This window comes from Macaca mulatta, chromosome 15, assembly GCF_049350105.2.
Source record: "Macaca mulatta isolate MMU2019108-1 chromosome 15, T2T-MMU8v2.0, whole genome shotgun sequence".
Taxonomy (NCBI): Eukaryota; Metazoa; Chordata; class Mammalia; order Primates; family Cercopithecidae; genus Macaca; species Macaca mulatta.
In genome coordinates, this window is record NC_133420.1 from 113,957,346 (window position 1) to 113,970,733 (window position 13,388).

General features: G+C 41.0%; 1 protein-coding gene across 1 annotated transcript in view; it reads right to left on the reverse strand.

The window, feature by feature from the left end:
* The window catches only part of RASEF (RAS and EF-hand domain containing), a 78,572-nt gene that overhangs the window by 40,723 nt on the left and 24,461 nt on the right, over nt 1-13,388 (reverse strand). Inside the window, exons 2-3 of the mRNA XM_001104352.5 lie at nt 5,527-5,673; nt 2,085-2,175 (exon numbers count right to left, since the gene is read on the reverse strand). Coding sequence (XP_001104352.4) covers nt 2,085-2,175; nt 5,527-5,673 — 238 coding nt within the window. The remainder of the gene's footprint in view (nt 1-2,084; nt 2,176-5,526; nt 5,674-13,388) is intronic.

Below are 13,388 nucleotides of genomic sequence, written 5' to 3' on the forward strand. Positions count from 1 at the left end.
AGCTTTGCAGAATTTGGGAAGGAGGAAAGGATTGAGGAGATAATCATCAAGGCAAAGAAAACAGCTGGAGACAAAGCAGAGTCAGGCACAGCAAGGCCACTGGGCCAGAGCTGGGGGTGAAGAACCCTGGAGAGCTGAGGGGAGCCGTGTGGAATGGAAGGAAATGAGGGAAAATCTTAGACTGGCCTGGGCATGTTATTCCAGAGAAGCTATCTTTAGAAAGGTGTGAGGTGGACACTGGGATGGAGAGGCAAACAAGTTTCCTCACAGTGCCAAAGCTGCTCAGCTGGCGGTGAGGTCCTGGACTGGCATGCTGAGGTGTGGAGACCACGTGTATATGGTGACTTACAGGCCACATGTGTCATTGCTGTGGAATAATGATGCCACAGATGCATGGGTTTGCCACCTCCGGACTGAAGCCAAGGAAACTAAAGATGTTGTAATTAACAAAACATGAAGTTCTAAAAGGTGGGGGCCATGGTAATATCCTCATTACCAGCAACAAATTTGGGAGGCATTTATCTAGAAGAAGCAGTAACATATGACGACAGAATAACACATGTGCTTGATATGTGTTTGATGAATGAATGAGTACACAGATGAAACACAGCAGATGGAGAGAGAAAAAAGGTAGAAAAATGATTTTCCTCTTTCCTTTTTACCAAAAGGAAAGTGCTAGCAGAAGGGGTGATCCATTGCTCTGAAGCTGGACCATGAATCTTGAACCATTTATCTAGTTGAATATGATGTCCAGCTTCTTATTAAACTTTGTATAAGGAGACAGACACCCCAGGGTATATATGCAGTAAAGCCATTTAAGGTGAAGAATCTAAAAGGAATCAAGAATACACAGAGCCACAGGAAAGAGCAGGACAGTAACAACCAGGGTGCAGCCACCACATTGCAGGTACTGTGGCGGGCACTTCATATAGATCATCATGTTTAACTCCCGTGAAGCAGGTAGGTTGCATTATCCCATTTTAGAGATGGAATAACAAAGGCTCAGAGGTTGGGTTATTTTCCCAATGTCACCTGGATACGATCAGGGCCAGGATGCAAACTGAGGTCTCCCAGATGCCAACGTTCAGGCCACTTGCACATTATTTTGCTGCCATTCAGTGTTAACAGGGTGAATGAATAAATAAAAGTGACATTTTTAACCGAGCATTGTCTATTTTCTGTTTTCAATAAACATTAATCACCCAAAAATATAAGAAAAAAATTCTTTCTTCAATGGAAATCACTGAAGGTAACGTATCACTTTTAACTTTAAATGGTTCCTGTAATGCTGAATAATGGCATACAGTCAGCCCTTCATATCCACGGGTTCTGCATCTGCGAATTCAACCACTAAAGATTGAAAGTATTTTAAGCAGTAAAAGTGATGCAGATAAAAATACGGTATAACAGCTCTTTACAAAGCATTTACATTGTGTTAAATACTAGGTATTATAAGTAATCCAGAGATGATTTAAAGTATACTGGAGGATATGCGTAGGTTGTATGTAAATATACATTATTTGTATAAAAACTTGAGCATGCAGATTTTGGTATGCAGGGTTGCGGGGGAGTCCTGGAACTAATCTCTTTGGGTACCAAGTGATGACTGTATTCCATTATAAAACACCAAAGTTTGAAGACAGAATTTTAATTTCACTCTAATCTAGATTTAAAGTGGGCAGCGGGTGTGGGCAGTGACACAGGTATGGAAAGTCAAGTCACCTTCTCTATGAAGGCTGCCTCTGCCTTCTCCCAAGGCTTTGTCTCTGATGTTACCCCTTCAAAGAGGCCTCTAACCCCCAACCTAAGCTGCCTCCTCTTCCAGTCACTATTGCACGTTATTTCTTTACTGTACTTGTCACTATCTGAACTTATTTGCTTTACTTTTTTATTTGATTATTATTTCTATTTCTTCTTACCCCATCCCCAAAAAACACCACCAGTAAAAATTCCTTTGCTGGGAGGATCTGCGGGAAGCTGGACTTGCTGTACCCATGCATGATACCCAGAAGAGTGTCTAGGCCCTCTCCACAGAAAGCACCTCATAAAGATCTGCTGAATGAATGGCCAACCCAGAAACTCACGTCTTTCCGTGTCTGATGTTCTGCAGCCTGAATCCTCTGATCCATTTCCTCTTCCAACTCACTCAGCTGCATAGCTGCCTTGTCCTGGGCTCTGAAATTCAAAAGGATGCACACCTTGTCATTACACTCTTGAACTTGAAACATGAAGAGAAACTTCAGACTCATCTATGTGAAGCCCTATATATTACAGATGAAGAGAAACACACCATTCAAAATGATATTCCCCATTCCATCTACATAACAAAATGAGATTGGCAATTTGACCATTTTGGTGTAAAATCATTTTAAAACTAGATACGGTCATGCATTCCTTAACAACTAGCTTACATTCTGAGAAATGTGTCTTTTGGAGATTTTTGTCATTGTGCAAGCATCACAGAGTATTCACACCAACCTAGCTGGTAGAGCCTACTTCACACCTAGGCTATACGGTATAGCATATTGCTCCTAGGCTGCAAACCTGAACAGCATGGACTGTACTGAATACTGCAAGTAACTGGAACACAATGGCCAGTATTTGTGTACCTAAACACAGAATAGATACAGTAAAAATACAGGATTATATTCTTATGGGACCACTGTCATTTATGTGATCAAAACATCGTGATGTGGTACCTGACTGTATCAAATAAATGAATACATTGGATAAAATGATATTAAACTAGATTGTGGCAAAGAATAAAGATATCAAAAGTGCTGGGAGGCTCTCAATAAATTCTGAATCTTTTTTTTTTTTTTCCTGTCATGACTGAGTTACAATCCTGGATTAAAAAAAGAACTCCGTGGCAAAGTGATGGTTAGATATAATTTTGAAATTTCACTATAAAAAACTCACAATGTTATATGTTAAAGTGAGAAGGGAAAAAAAGATCTCAATCATTATTTCTTATTTGTCCCCTAAAGTTCTAGAATGTATATAAGGTTACCTTTTAGAAAAATTTTGTTTCTGTTACGAGTGCGATTATAAATCACATCTCTATGGAGGCAAAGCACATTGATTTGCATCTAAACCATGAGCTTTAGAGGTGATTCATTTGGACAAATGACATGCTATTAATAAATGATAGGGCTTAAATAGAAGATTTTTGTCTTCTAGTTTGATGGGTCTCTGCTATAGCAACTTACCTGCTTTTGACTTATTTACTCCCTCACAACACAATTTATTCATGCATTGGTTCAGCTTCCACATAAAACTCCAAGGAAATATTATGGGAGGAAAAAGACCCCAAAGTAAAGTTTTCAGTAACATTATTATTTTCTGTTCCTATTTACTTTTTCCTCAGCTTATAGCCTGTCTAAGGTTATGTTAACCAAACTTGGGAAATCAGTTCATTTCTGCTTATAAATACCTGCTATTTGAGGTCCAGAAATTATGTATCTCCATAGCAATGCCTGGTGGTTTTTTGGGTCAACTCTGGGACTGTAAATGGCTAAGGCACATATCCTTTCTCCCTTTGCTATGATCATTTCCCACCTACTTCTTCTAGCTATCCCATCCCACACATCTGGGACTGCTCCGTAATGGACTCTCTCTGCCCTTTTCACTTCTGAGCAACGTTTTTCTTCTTTTGCAAATCAGGGTGATGCATAATGACAGAGTGCTTGCCCCAGCAATTTCTAATTTCTAGTGAAATGTCTGCCCACTGTGACCTTAGTCCAGGGCTCCCACCAGGACACTGGGAACCCATTCTTCGGGTGCAGTGCAGAGCAAAATGGCCAAAACCCTCCCCCAATCCAAAATAGAGGTGAGGATGGACGGCTAAGAATGTAAGGAATGGTTTACAAGTAGCCATTTAAATACTTCCTGACGTCTCTGATAGCTAAGAAAGGAGCCTTCAGGAGACTTAGGCTCTGCATAGAGCCTGGCTCTGGATGGCCCCAGCAGCACAGAAGGGAGTGGATGGGGAAACCAATACAGCTCTAATTAATGTGATGTACTCACTCCACCGTGAAAAAGCAGCCTAGCTGGTAATGAGAACATCAAGCACGCCAGTCTGTTTTTTTCCCTCATAGGTGTACATGGTATTATATTCAGACAGGGGCATGTGTATGTGTGTATACCCACATACCTTTGTGTGGGTCTGTATATGTGTACCTATGTGTATACCTGTGAGTTTGTCTGTTTTAATACTTATTGGGTGCTCTGAAGAATCAATGTGTGTGTCTGCCTGTCACATGTCAAAAGAGGCCAACTCTGGGACTCTGATCCACACTCCAGCATGCTCTACAGAATTTGGAGTTCTGAGGACCACGCTTTATCCTACCGGAAGGCCCTAGAAGGCTAATTTGAGAGAAAAACGGTCAGTCAGGTACTAAAAATGTTCATAAGAAGTCCCTTGTGAATAGATTAACTTTTGCTTGATTCTAGGACTATAAGAAAGGTCCTATTTTGTATCAAGAATTTAAAATATTTTCTTTCCTATATTATAATGTCCTTTAGTTACTCCGAAGGTTCAGCTAGATAGTTTCAGCATCATGTGGATGGGAGGGATAAAGAGACAGCAGAATTGAAGACAAGTCACCCGCCCCTATGCAGACAGGGCAGCCTCCTATTAAAAGTGCTGCGTTTATAAGCTACAGGCAGAAACCAGCAGGGTGCACAGCATCTTGGGAGCTGCAGGTGGAGCACATGGCAGCAAGGAGCATCTGTGGGGCACAACACACCAGAACTGTGACAAGCACAATGCCCTCTTTTTCCCAATATATGCTAAAGGAATGCAGTTTTTCCAGGGGGCAAAGAGGCTGATGTTTGGACTGCAACACATATAAATTCTTTTTTTGCATGATATAGCTGTTAACACCAATCAGATATCCTATGTAAGCTAGCTATGGCTTATATGAACTGTATTAGAGTAAGAGTTTAATAGTCCTTTGGCTTTCAGTTCAGAGGGGGAGGGCCAAGTGAGGAGGGCTAGAGAGTAGAGAGAGCCAAAGCAGTACTGCTGAGCACCCATGTGGTGGGCAGTGTGAGGGGCTCACCCATGACATCATCCACTAAGTCTTAACACCCAGAGGACGTGAAGATATTCATCCTCATTTTACAGATGCAGGAATTGAACTCAGGGAGATTAAGTAACCTGCTCGCAAAGTCTCATACATGTAGGTAACAAGGCCAGGCTTCAAACAGTGTTCCACCTACTTCTCTAGATAAAGTTTCTCCTGTGTGTTTTAAGCAGCAAGATGTAAGATACATCTCTTAATTGTTCTGTATCAAGTCATTGATCCTGAAGAGTTTATATAATAGGATCATGATGACCTACTGATTGATTGGTAGCTGACCTACTTCTCCAGTGTTGGCTTAATTTTGAAAGCTCTAGACTCCTGAAGCTCAGTAAGTCCACCAATATCATAGCGTGACAATGCAGTTCAGTCCATTTGCCGCCCAGGTCAGAGAGCAAGTTAAAGCACCCACAGGCCACTTATAAAGGAAGGACTTCAATACCTCTTCACCGCAATGGCCAAATTTTCCATTTCTGTGCTTTGAAGTCTGATCTCACGGATGAAGTTCTTTATAACATGTTCATATGGTTGAATTAATCTCGGTTCCACAAGGTTGATGTTTTGGTACAAGGTACTAACTTGCTCTTCTCTGCCAAATAAAGAAAAATTAAACAAATTATGAAATGTTAAAGGCAACTCTGCAGGGGACTTTTAAGAAAAAGAAACATAAATGAAGAACTAAGGAAAGAAAAACCAGCAATCATACAATGATCGGAAGGAAGGGAAGACAGCAGTCAGGAGATATGGTTGGATTTTTTCCACAACAGGAGATGGGGACCTGTGAGGACAGTGAAAATGTACAGCAAGTGACTAATAAGGAAGGATTTTGTTGTTGTTCCTGCTGTGTTTTTTTTTTCTAAATTTTAATAGAAAGATAAATCAATTTATAGAACAATTAGGTAACATTAAATCAGTTACTTAATTCCATGTTTCACCCACCCCTAATAAGACATGTTTCAGCCTTTATGGTCATAACAGTGGGTGTATTAGTCCATTTTCACACTGCTATAAAGAAATACCCAAGACTGGGTAATTTATACATAAAAGAGGTTTTAACTGACCCACAGTTCCACATGACTGGGAGGCCTCAGGAAACTTACAATCATGGCGAAAGGGGAAGCAAGGATCTTCTTCACATGGTAACAGGAGAGAGAAGAGTGAGGAGTGAAGGAGGAAGAGCTCCTCCTTAAACCATCAGATCTCCTGAGACCTCTTTCACTATCGTGAGAACAGCATGGGGGAAACCGCCCACATGATCCAAGCACCTCCCAACAGCTCTGTCCCTAGATGCATGGGGATTAAGGGGATTACCATTCAAGATGAGATGTGAGTGTGGACACAGTCAAACCACAGCAATGAATATAACTATTATGTTATGGTCAGCTAAAAATTACTTCATATAAATTCACATTTTAATATACATTTGCATTGATGTCAGTCACAATTCTCCTGACACCAAATGTGTGAATTTTTTCCTCATACCAACCAATTCTCCAACATTTCAGATACCCACTGAGTGTCCAACAATCCAATTTCATTCTGATACCACCCAGAGTTAGCACTGACCCCACAGGTTATGGGATCAGTTCCACAAGACTGCTCCCCACTTAGATGCCAGTCACAAGTTCCAGGTTGCCACCAACACTTCTGACCAATCACCTATAAATCAGGGGTTTCTGTGACCCCCCTCTTTAGGTTCCGTACTTTGCTTAAATGGCTCACAGAACTCAGGAAAACACTTGACTTAAGTTTACCAGTTTATCATAAATAATATAACTCAGGATGGCCAAACGGAAGAGATGCTTTGGGCAAGGTATGGGAGCAGAGTGTGGGTGCACAGAACTTCCATGCCTCCTCTGGGAACAGCACCCTCCCAGCACCTCGGTATGTTCACCAACCCAGCAACAATCCAAACACTATTGTTTTGGGGGCTTTATGGTGATTCTACCGCACAGATGTGAGAGATTACATCACTGGCCACTGGTGATTACCTCAATTTTCAGCTTCTCTCTCCTCCCTAGAGGTCAGGGATGGGGCTGAAAGTTCCAACCTTCTAATCATGTCAGTCTTTCTTAGTCTTAATCATGTCCAATCCCCTCTTGAAGGTCTAGGGGCTCCCAGCTACCAGCCTTCTCACTACCATACAAAAGACACTCAACGCTCTGGAGATTCCAAGGGTTTTAGGAGCTGTATTCCAGGAAGCTGGGACAAAGCCCAACTACATATTTCTTATTGTATCACACTCTTTATTTGTGACAGTCCTCATAGTTACTATTTAAAACCTTTTAATAAAAGACAAACATTTTTAGAGGTATTTCAAAAGAAAAATTAACCAGATTCAGTAGCTGATCTGATGGAGGATAAAGGAGCTCGTTGGTGAGGCTGGTGGTGTCCTTGACTCACAGTTTAAGAGCTCATTCACTAAGAGTGATCTAGCATGATCTATGAATAATATGCCCTTTGTGTCTAGTTAATGAAGCCTGTGTAACTCATCTGCTATGGATGGATACTATAGTCATGTGTAGACTTAATAAGCACACTATTCCCCAGCATATCCAAGCTTCTCCGGATTGATGGGCTGCATACTGGCCTCCTTGACAACTTATATCAGAGACTCTGCAATCTGGCCGCCTTCTTCTGATCCTAGTGGATCCCTGCTTGCTAGTATTTAACACAGGTTGTGACTGGGTTGTGACAGTAGCAGCACTTTTTTAAAGCAAAGAACATTTATACCAGTTGAAACAAGAAATACCAAAAATTTAGAGAAGAGTCAATTCTTTAGGCATGAGATGATAACTTACCATAAAACCAGCATCAAATAATTCCATTGATTCTCATTAAGCCTAGAAATGTTGGGGATAGCTAATAATTGCAGGAAAGTCAACCACTTTGACAAACTGCCTGATTTAAAAATTGCCTCCAATGTGTGGATAATTCTTATGTTTGGTGATCTGGTTCTGTGATTTTACAGTTACTCCCCCGACAATGCACAACGACTTCTGTCTCCTGTCCCTGACATGGAGAGATTACTCTTCTTCAGGTCCTTTTCTAGTTTTTGGGCAGGCCACTCCAGGAACCAGGAAATCTGAGAGCATTTCACAGCCATCTATGGTGTGACACCACAGTGACACCAAAGCAACAGCCACAGAAGACCACTCAGAAATCCTGAGCACAAAATTCATACCCATCCACTTGATCAACATTCCTTGGGCTTTTGCCCTATTATTCTGCGGAAGGCAGCATTTTAAGATGCTATGAGGGTGCAAGAAAGACGACAATAATCCCAGGCCTCAGTAATTGAAAAGCCATGCAGAGAGCCATCTCACAACTGGAAAAGAAGACATAGACAGATAGAATACACTTTATAATTGTAATAAAAATAGTTATATGTAGCGAGTAGTCACCATATTCCTGGTAATGTGTGAGGAAAGTGTATGCATCCTCTCTTCAAATGCTCACAACAACATCATGAAGCATCTTTCTTCTCCCAGTATTTCAGAATGTGACTATATTTGGAAATGGGTCTTTAAAGAGGTAATTAAGTTAAAATGTGGTCATTAGAGTAGCTCCAAATCCAATCTTACTGGTCACCTTATAAAAAGAGATTTGAACCCAGACACACACACACACAGAAGATCATGTAAAGACACAGGAAATGACAGCCATCTGCAAGTCAAGGAGACAGGCCCCAGAAGAAACCAACCCTGTTGATACCATCTCAGACTTCTAGCCTCCAGAACTGTGAGAAAATAAACTTCTGTTATTTAAGCCACCCAGTTTGTGATGCTTCTTACCACAAATACCTAGGCAGCCCTAGCAAACACATACTGTATAGGGCCCATGGTAACACGGTAGTTAAGTGGCAGAATAAGGATTCAAACTCAGTTTCACGCTGTGGGCCACCTGATCAACCATAATATCATATTGCTTCCCTATGTGTTAAATAGCTAAACTCTGGCAGAAGAAATGGGATTCGAAATCAATCCATAGATCTAGGAAACACTGAAAAACATAAGGTACATATTAACTCTGAAGCTTAGTTAAGCACGGCCCCAAGGTGTGTCCATGTGGCTGTAAACTCTCCCAGGCTTGCTCTTTTTCTTTTCTTTTTTTTTTTTTTTTTTTTTTTTTTTTGAGACAGAGTCTCACTCTGTCACCCAGGCTGGAGTACAGTGGTGTGATCTCAGCTCACTGCAACCTCCGCTTCCCAGGTTCAAGCAATTCTCCTACCTCAGCCTCCCAAGTAGCTGGGATTACAGGTGCCCACCACCATGCCCAGCTAAATTTTTTTTTTTTTTTTTTTGTATTTTTAGTAGAGACAGGGTTTCACCATGTCTCTGAGACCATGCTGGTCTCAAACTCCTGACCTCAGGTGATCCACCCGCCTCACCCTCCCAAAGTGCTGGGATTACAGGCCTGTGCCATCACACCTGGCCCCAGGCTTACTCTTATAAACAAACTGCTTGATCTGTACAGAGGCCAATATGATTCAAAAGAACTGCTCAAGGAAAATATTATTAATAAACCTGCAGTAGTAAGTCTCCTCATTTGGTGGTATAAGACACAGAAAACTGCCATTATCTTTCCCATCAGAACTGAGTACAAATTCTGGTTGCAACAGTAAGACATATTTATTAGGGGGCAATAAAAGAAAAATCTCTACTCGTAGATTGTCCGACGTAATTTCAATGGATCATTAACTTCTTTGCACCTTTGTCATTTACTGACTACCAGGAAGGTGCAAAGCATAAAAACCTGCTCTTTAATAGAATCCTGCCTGTCAGGAGGAGATTAAGATACCATCATCTAGCCCAGGTGCAGTGGTTCATGCTTGTAATCCCAGCACTTTGGTGGGTAGATCGCCTGAGGTTAGGAGTTCAAGACCAGCCTGACCAATATGGTAAAACCTTATCTCTACTAAAAATACAAAAATTAGCCAGGTGTGGTGGTGAGCGCCTGTAATCCCAGTTTCTCGGGAGGCTGAGACAGGAGAATCGCTTGAACCCGGGAGGCAGAGGTTGCGGTGAGCCAAGATCGTGTTACTGCACTCCAGCCTGGGTGACAGAGTGAGACTCCATCACACACACACACACAAAAAGATATCGTCACCTCAAATCCTTGTTTGCTGGCTATCTGTACAACATCAAAATGTTCAGAAGTAGACATCTGAGTAGATTCCCTCACTTTCTACAAATTTCTAAAATGAGAAAGAAACATAATGATTTGTAAATTCTTGGGTCATTTATTGGTCCCGGAATTCATTACAGAGAATTTAAAAAATAGTTTACAGTGAAGTATACAAATAGAATAATTATAGGAAATATCTGCCACTAACAGAAAATACGTCACATGGTTACCTGTTGTGCCAGGACTCTACCACGGAAACTCAACTATCTTGCTTTGCATTACGGGGCACACAGGGAGATCTGATTCCCAAGAACCCTTGGCCAATAGTTGGAGTCATGTGACTAGTTCTAGAAAATGGAGTAGGTACAGAAATGTTATGTGTTTGCCACCTCCAGGCTTGACCTCTAAAATCACTTACAAAATCTTCAGCACATTTTCCTTCATTCTTTCTTTTTTCTTTCTTTCTCACTTTCTTTCTCAATTTCTCTCTCTTCCTTTTCCACCTTCTCCTTCTTTCTCCCTTTCCCACCTTTCTCTCTCTTTCACTCTCTCCCACTTTCTCCCTCATCCTCATCACTGAAGTGAAAAACTCCAATATGGCTAACCCTCGTGATAGAACGTGCTTGGATCCCTGAATCACCACATGGTAGAAGACTGCTCAGGAGAGCTACCTGATCACCTCCATCTGTCAGATACATAAGAAAAAAAATGTTTGCATTGCATGAAGCCAGTAAGACTTGTTCTTTGTTACAAAGCCAGTTCTTTGTTACAGTCAGCTTAAGCTTAGAAAGTTGGCATTATGGTTTCCTCTCTGGGTATTTTATCATCTTCTTCCATATTAACATACTTCCTTACCTCCTTACTTGATAGCTTGACACCATAAGTATGCAATAAAACTTTTATGATCAGGTAAGTCTTAACAATCACTACCCACTCTTTTTAGAAGGGAACAAAAGGTTATTCTGAAGCATTCATATGCCAAAGCAGACATTTATCAATCACCTTATATATGTAGTCGAGGTGCCGATTTAAGCCTTTACATATATTATTCATTTAATTCTCATGATAACTCTATGAAGATGTTATCACTAGTATCCTATTTACTGAGGAGGAGACTTAGGCAAGTATGTCCCGTCAGCAGAGGTAGGATTCCCACTCAATCCATCTGGCTCCAGAGTTGGGCTCTCCAGGGAAGAACTAGCTCTTCACACCAAAAGTAAGTGCTGAGCCAGTTTTCAGGGGTCTTAAGTACATACCTCCATTTAGGAATATGTAATATAACAAGATTTTTTAAAAATTATTTTGGAAGAGGACATGTTTTACTGCTACAAGGATTACCCACATTACAAGAGGACTCCTTAAAAGAACGAAAGCATGAATAAGATAAAAATGAGATAACCTTATACAATTTAGTTTACTTAAAGCTATTTGGGGGAAGAACTATTACATGCAGCGGGCAGAGTCCCACCTTCCATCCCTGACCCCATCTGCCTGTGTGCTTCGCTTGGTCTATACTGTGGAAATGATGCACCTTCGGGGTTATGCCAAGAGACTGTAACATAACGCTTTTGGCGATTCTCACACCTGATAGAAAAAGGAAAAACAAAAGAAACAAAAAATACTTCATCATAGCAAAAGATAATACCTGGTCCCTCTACGTAAGATTTATATGCTGTGCCTCACCTGGGCAGCTAAATGCCTGTGGATTTCCCAACTCAATAAACTTGGCACCATTACTTGGTGCCAAGATAATCTTTTGTTCCTCGCCAATGGTGTAGTAGTTACTGGCCTCTTCCGGTGTCCTAGCTTCTGACGTCAAAGAAAGTTAAACAAGCAGAAACGATACAATGGCCAGACACACAGCTCTGTTTTCTTCTGGGCCTGACCCAGTTGGCACAAGTGAGTGCTGAGAAGGGTGACGAGCAGTGACAAGGCTTGAAAGCATTTTGAATTCATGAGGGACCCAGGGGCTCATCTAAAGCAATTACACCTGCACTCTCAAATACCACGCAGATCTGTTTACAGGTGTACTTGGCAAACACCAGGTAAAGAAAGATCAAGGATCAAGTCGTAAGCATTAGCCAGTCAAGAAAAAAGCAGTCTCTACTTCTGTGCTGAGAGAGCAACCAACACTAATACATCTAATTTGTGTCTGAAGATATCAAGTGAAATGCAATGAGAGAAAAATGTACCTTGAATTATCAATGTTTTAGATGTTATTTATCTTCTTGTTCAATAAATTATATGATGATTTGTATGAATGACAGTAGCAATGGCTAATTACTGATGAAAACTTCACAACTTAAAATTTTTAAAGGATCCCTGGGAAATAAGAACCTTAAATAGCAAATATTCCCATTGAAGCTGAGAGGGAAATTACATGTATTTGAAGAGAAAACAGGTATACTTAAGATATACAGAAATTTTTAAAGGTCACGCATTTTCATAAGATTAACATTTTACTCAGAAGATGACATATATATTTGTGTTTATATATCTGGAATGCAGTAGGGCTGGTATGTAGAAAGCTTGGAAACAGCTGATCTCAGGACATCTCTGGAAACCAGTTAAGTACAGAAAACTTCACTCCACACTAAGAAACACAGTGATCCAGTAGGGGGCTTAGGAAAACTGGCCCTCAGATCCCAAGTCTTACTGATTTAAGCATTAAAATAGGGCGCTAAATTATTCAAACTGTATGTTTTATGTATCTAAAACCCAATTTTTTGTAAACAAAAGCACACAGTATTAAATGCCAATGTCTTCATCATTCTACACTAAGGAATGCCACAAGAACATTGATGCTGAGATCCTAGCATCTGAACATGAGACATTAAAACATGCATGCAATCCAAGAGGTACCATGTGAGATCCTGAAAATAAAATGCTAGGAAGCTGAGTTCCTGCCTGCATAAAGCTCACACGTGATTGAAAAGTTCTGTGAGGATTAAGTACAAGATGTGCTGACAGCATAGAACAGGTGAACGTGACCAGTCCTTGGGGTATTCCCTGAAGCGTGCATAGACGTCAACTAGGCAGAGAGGCGGTGCAGTAGGGGGTGGTCTCTTCCAGGTATCAATAGCCACAGGCTGTGCACAGCCTCAGGCAGGAGAGCTGGGGCTGGAGAAGTTAGCAGGAGCCCGATGAGCACATCCTCAAGGACCAAAAGCGTATTGA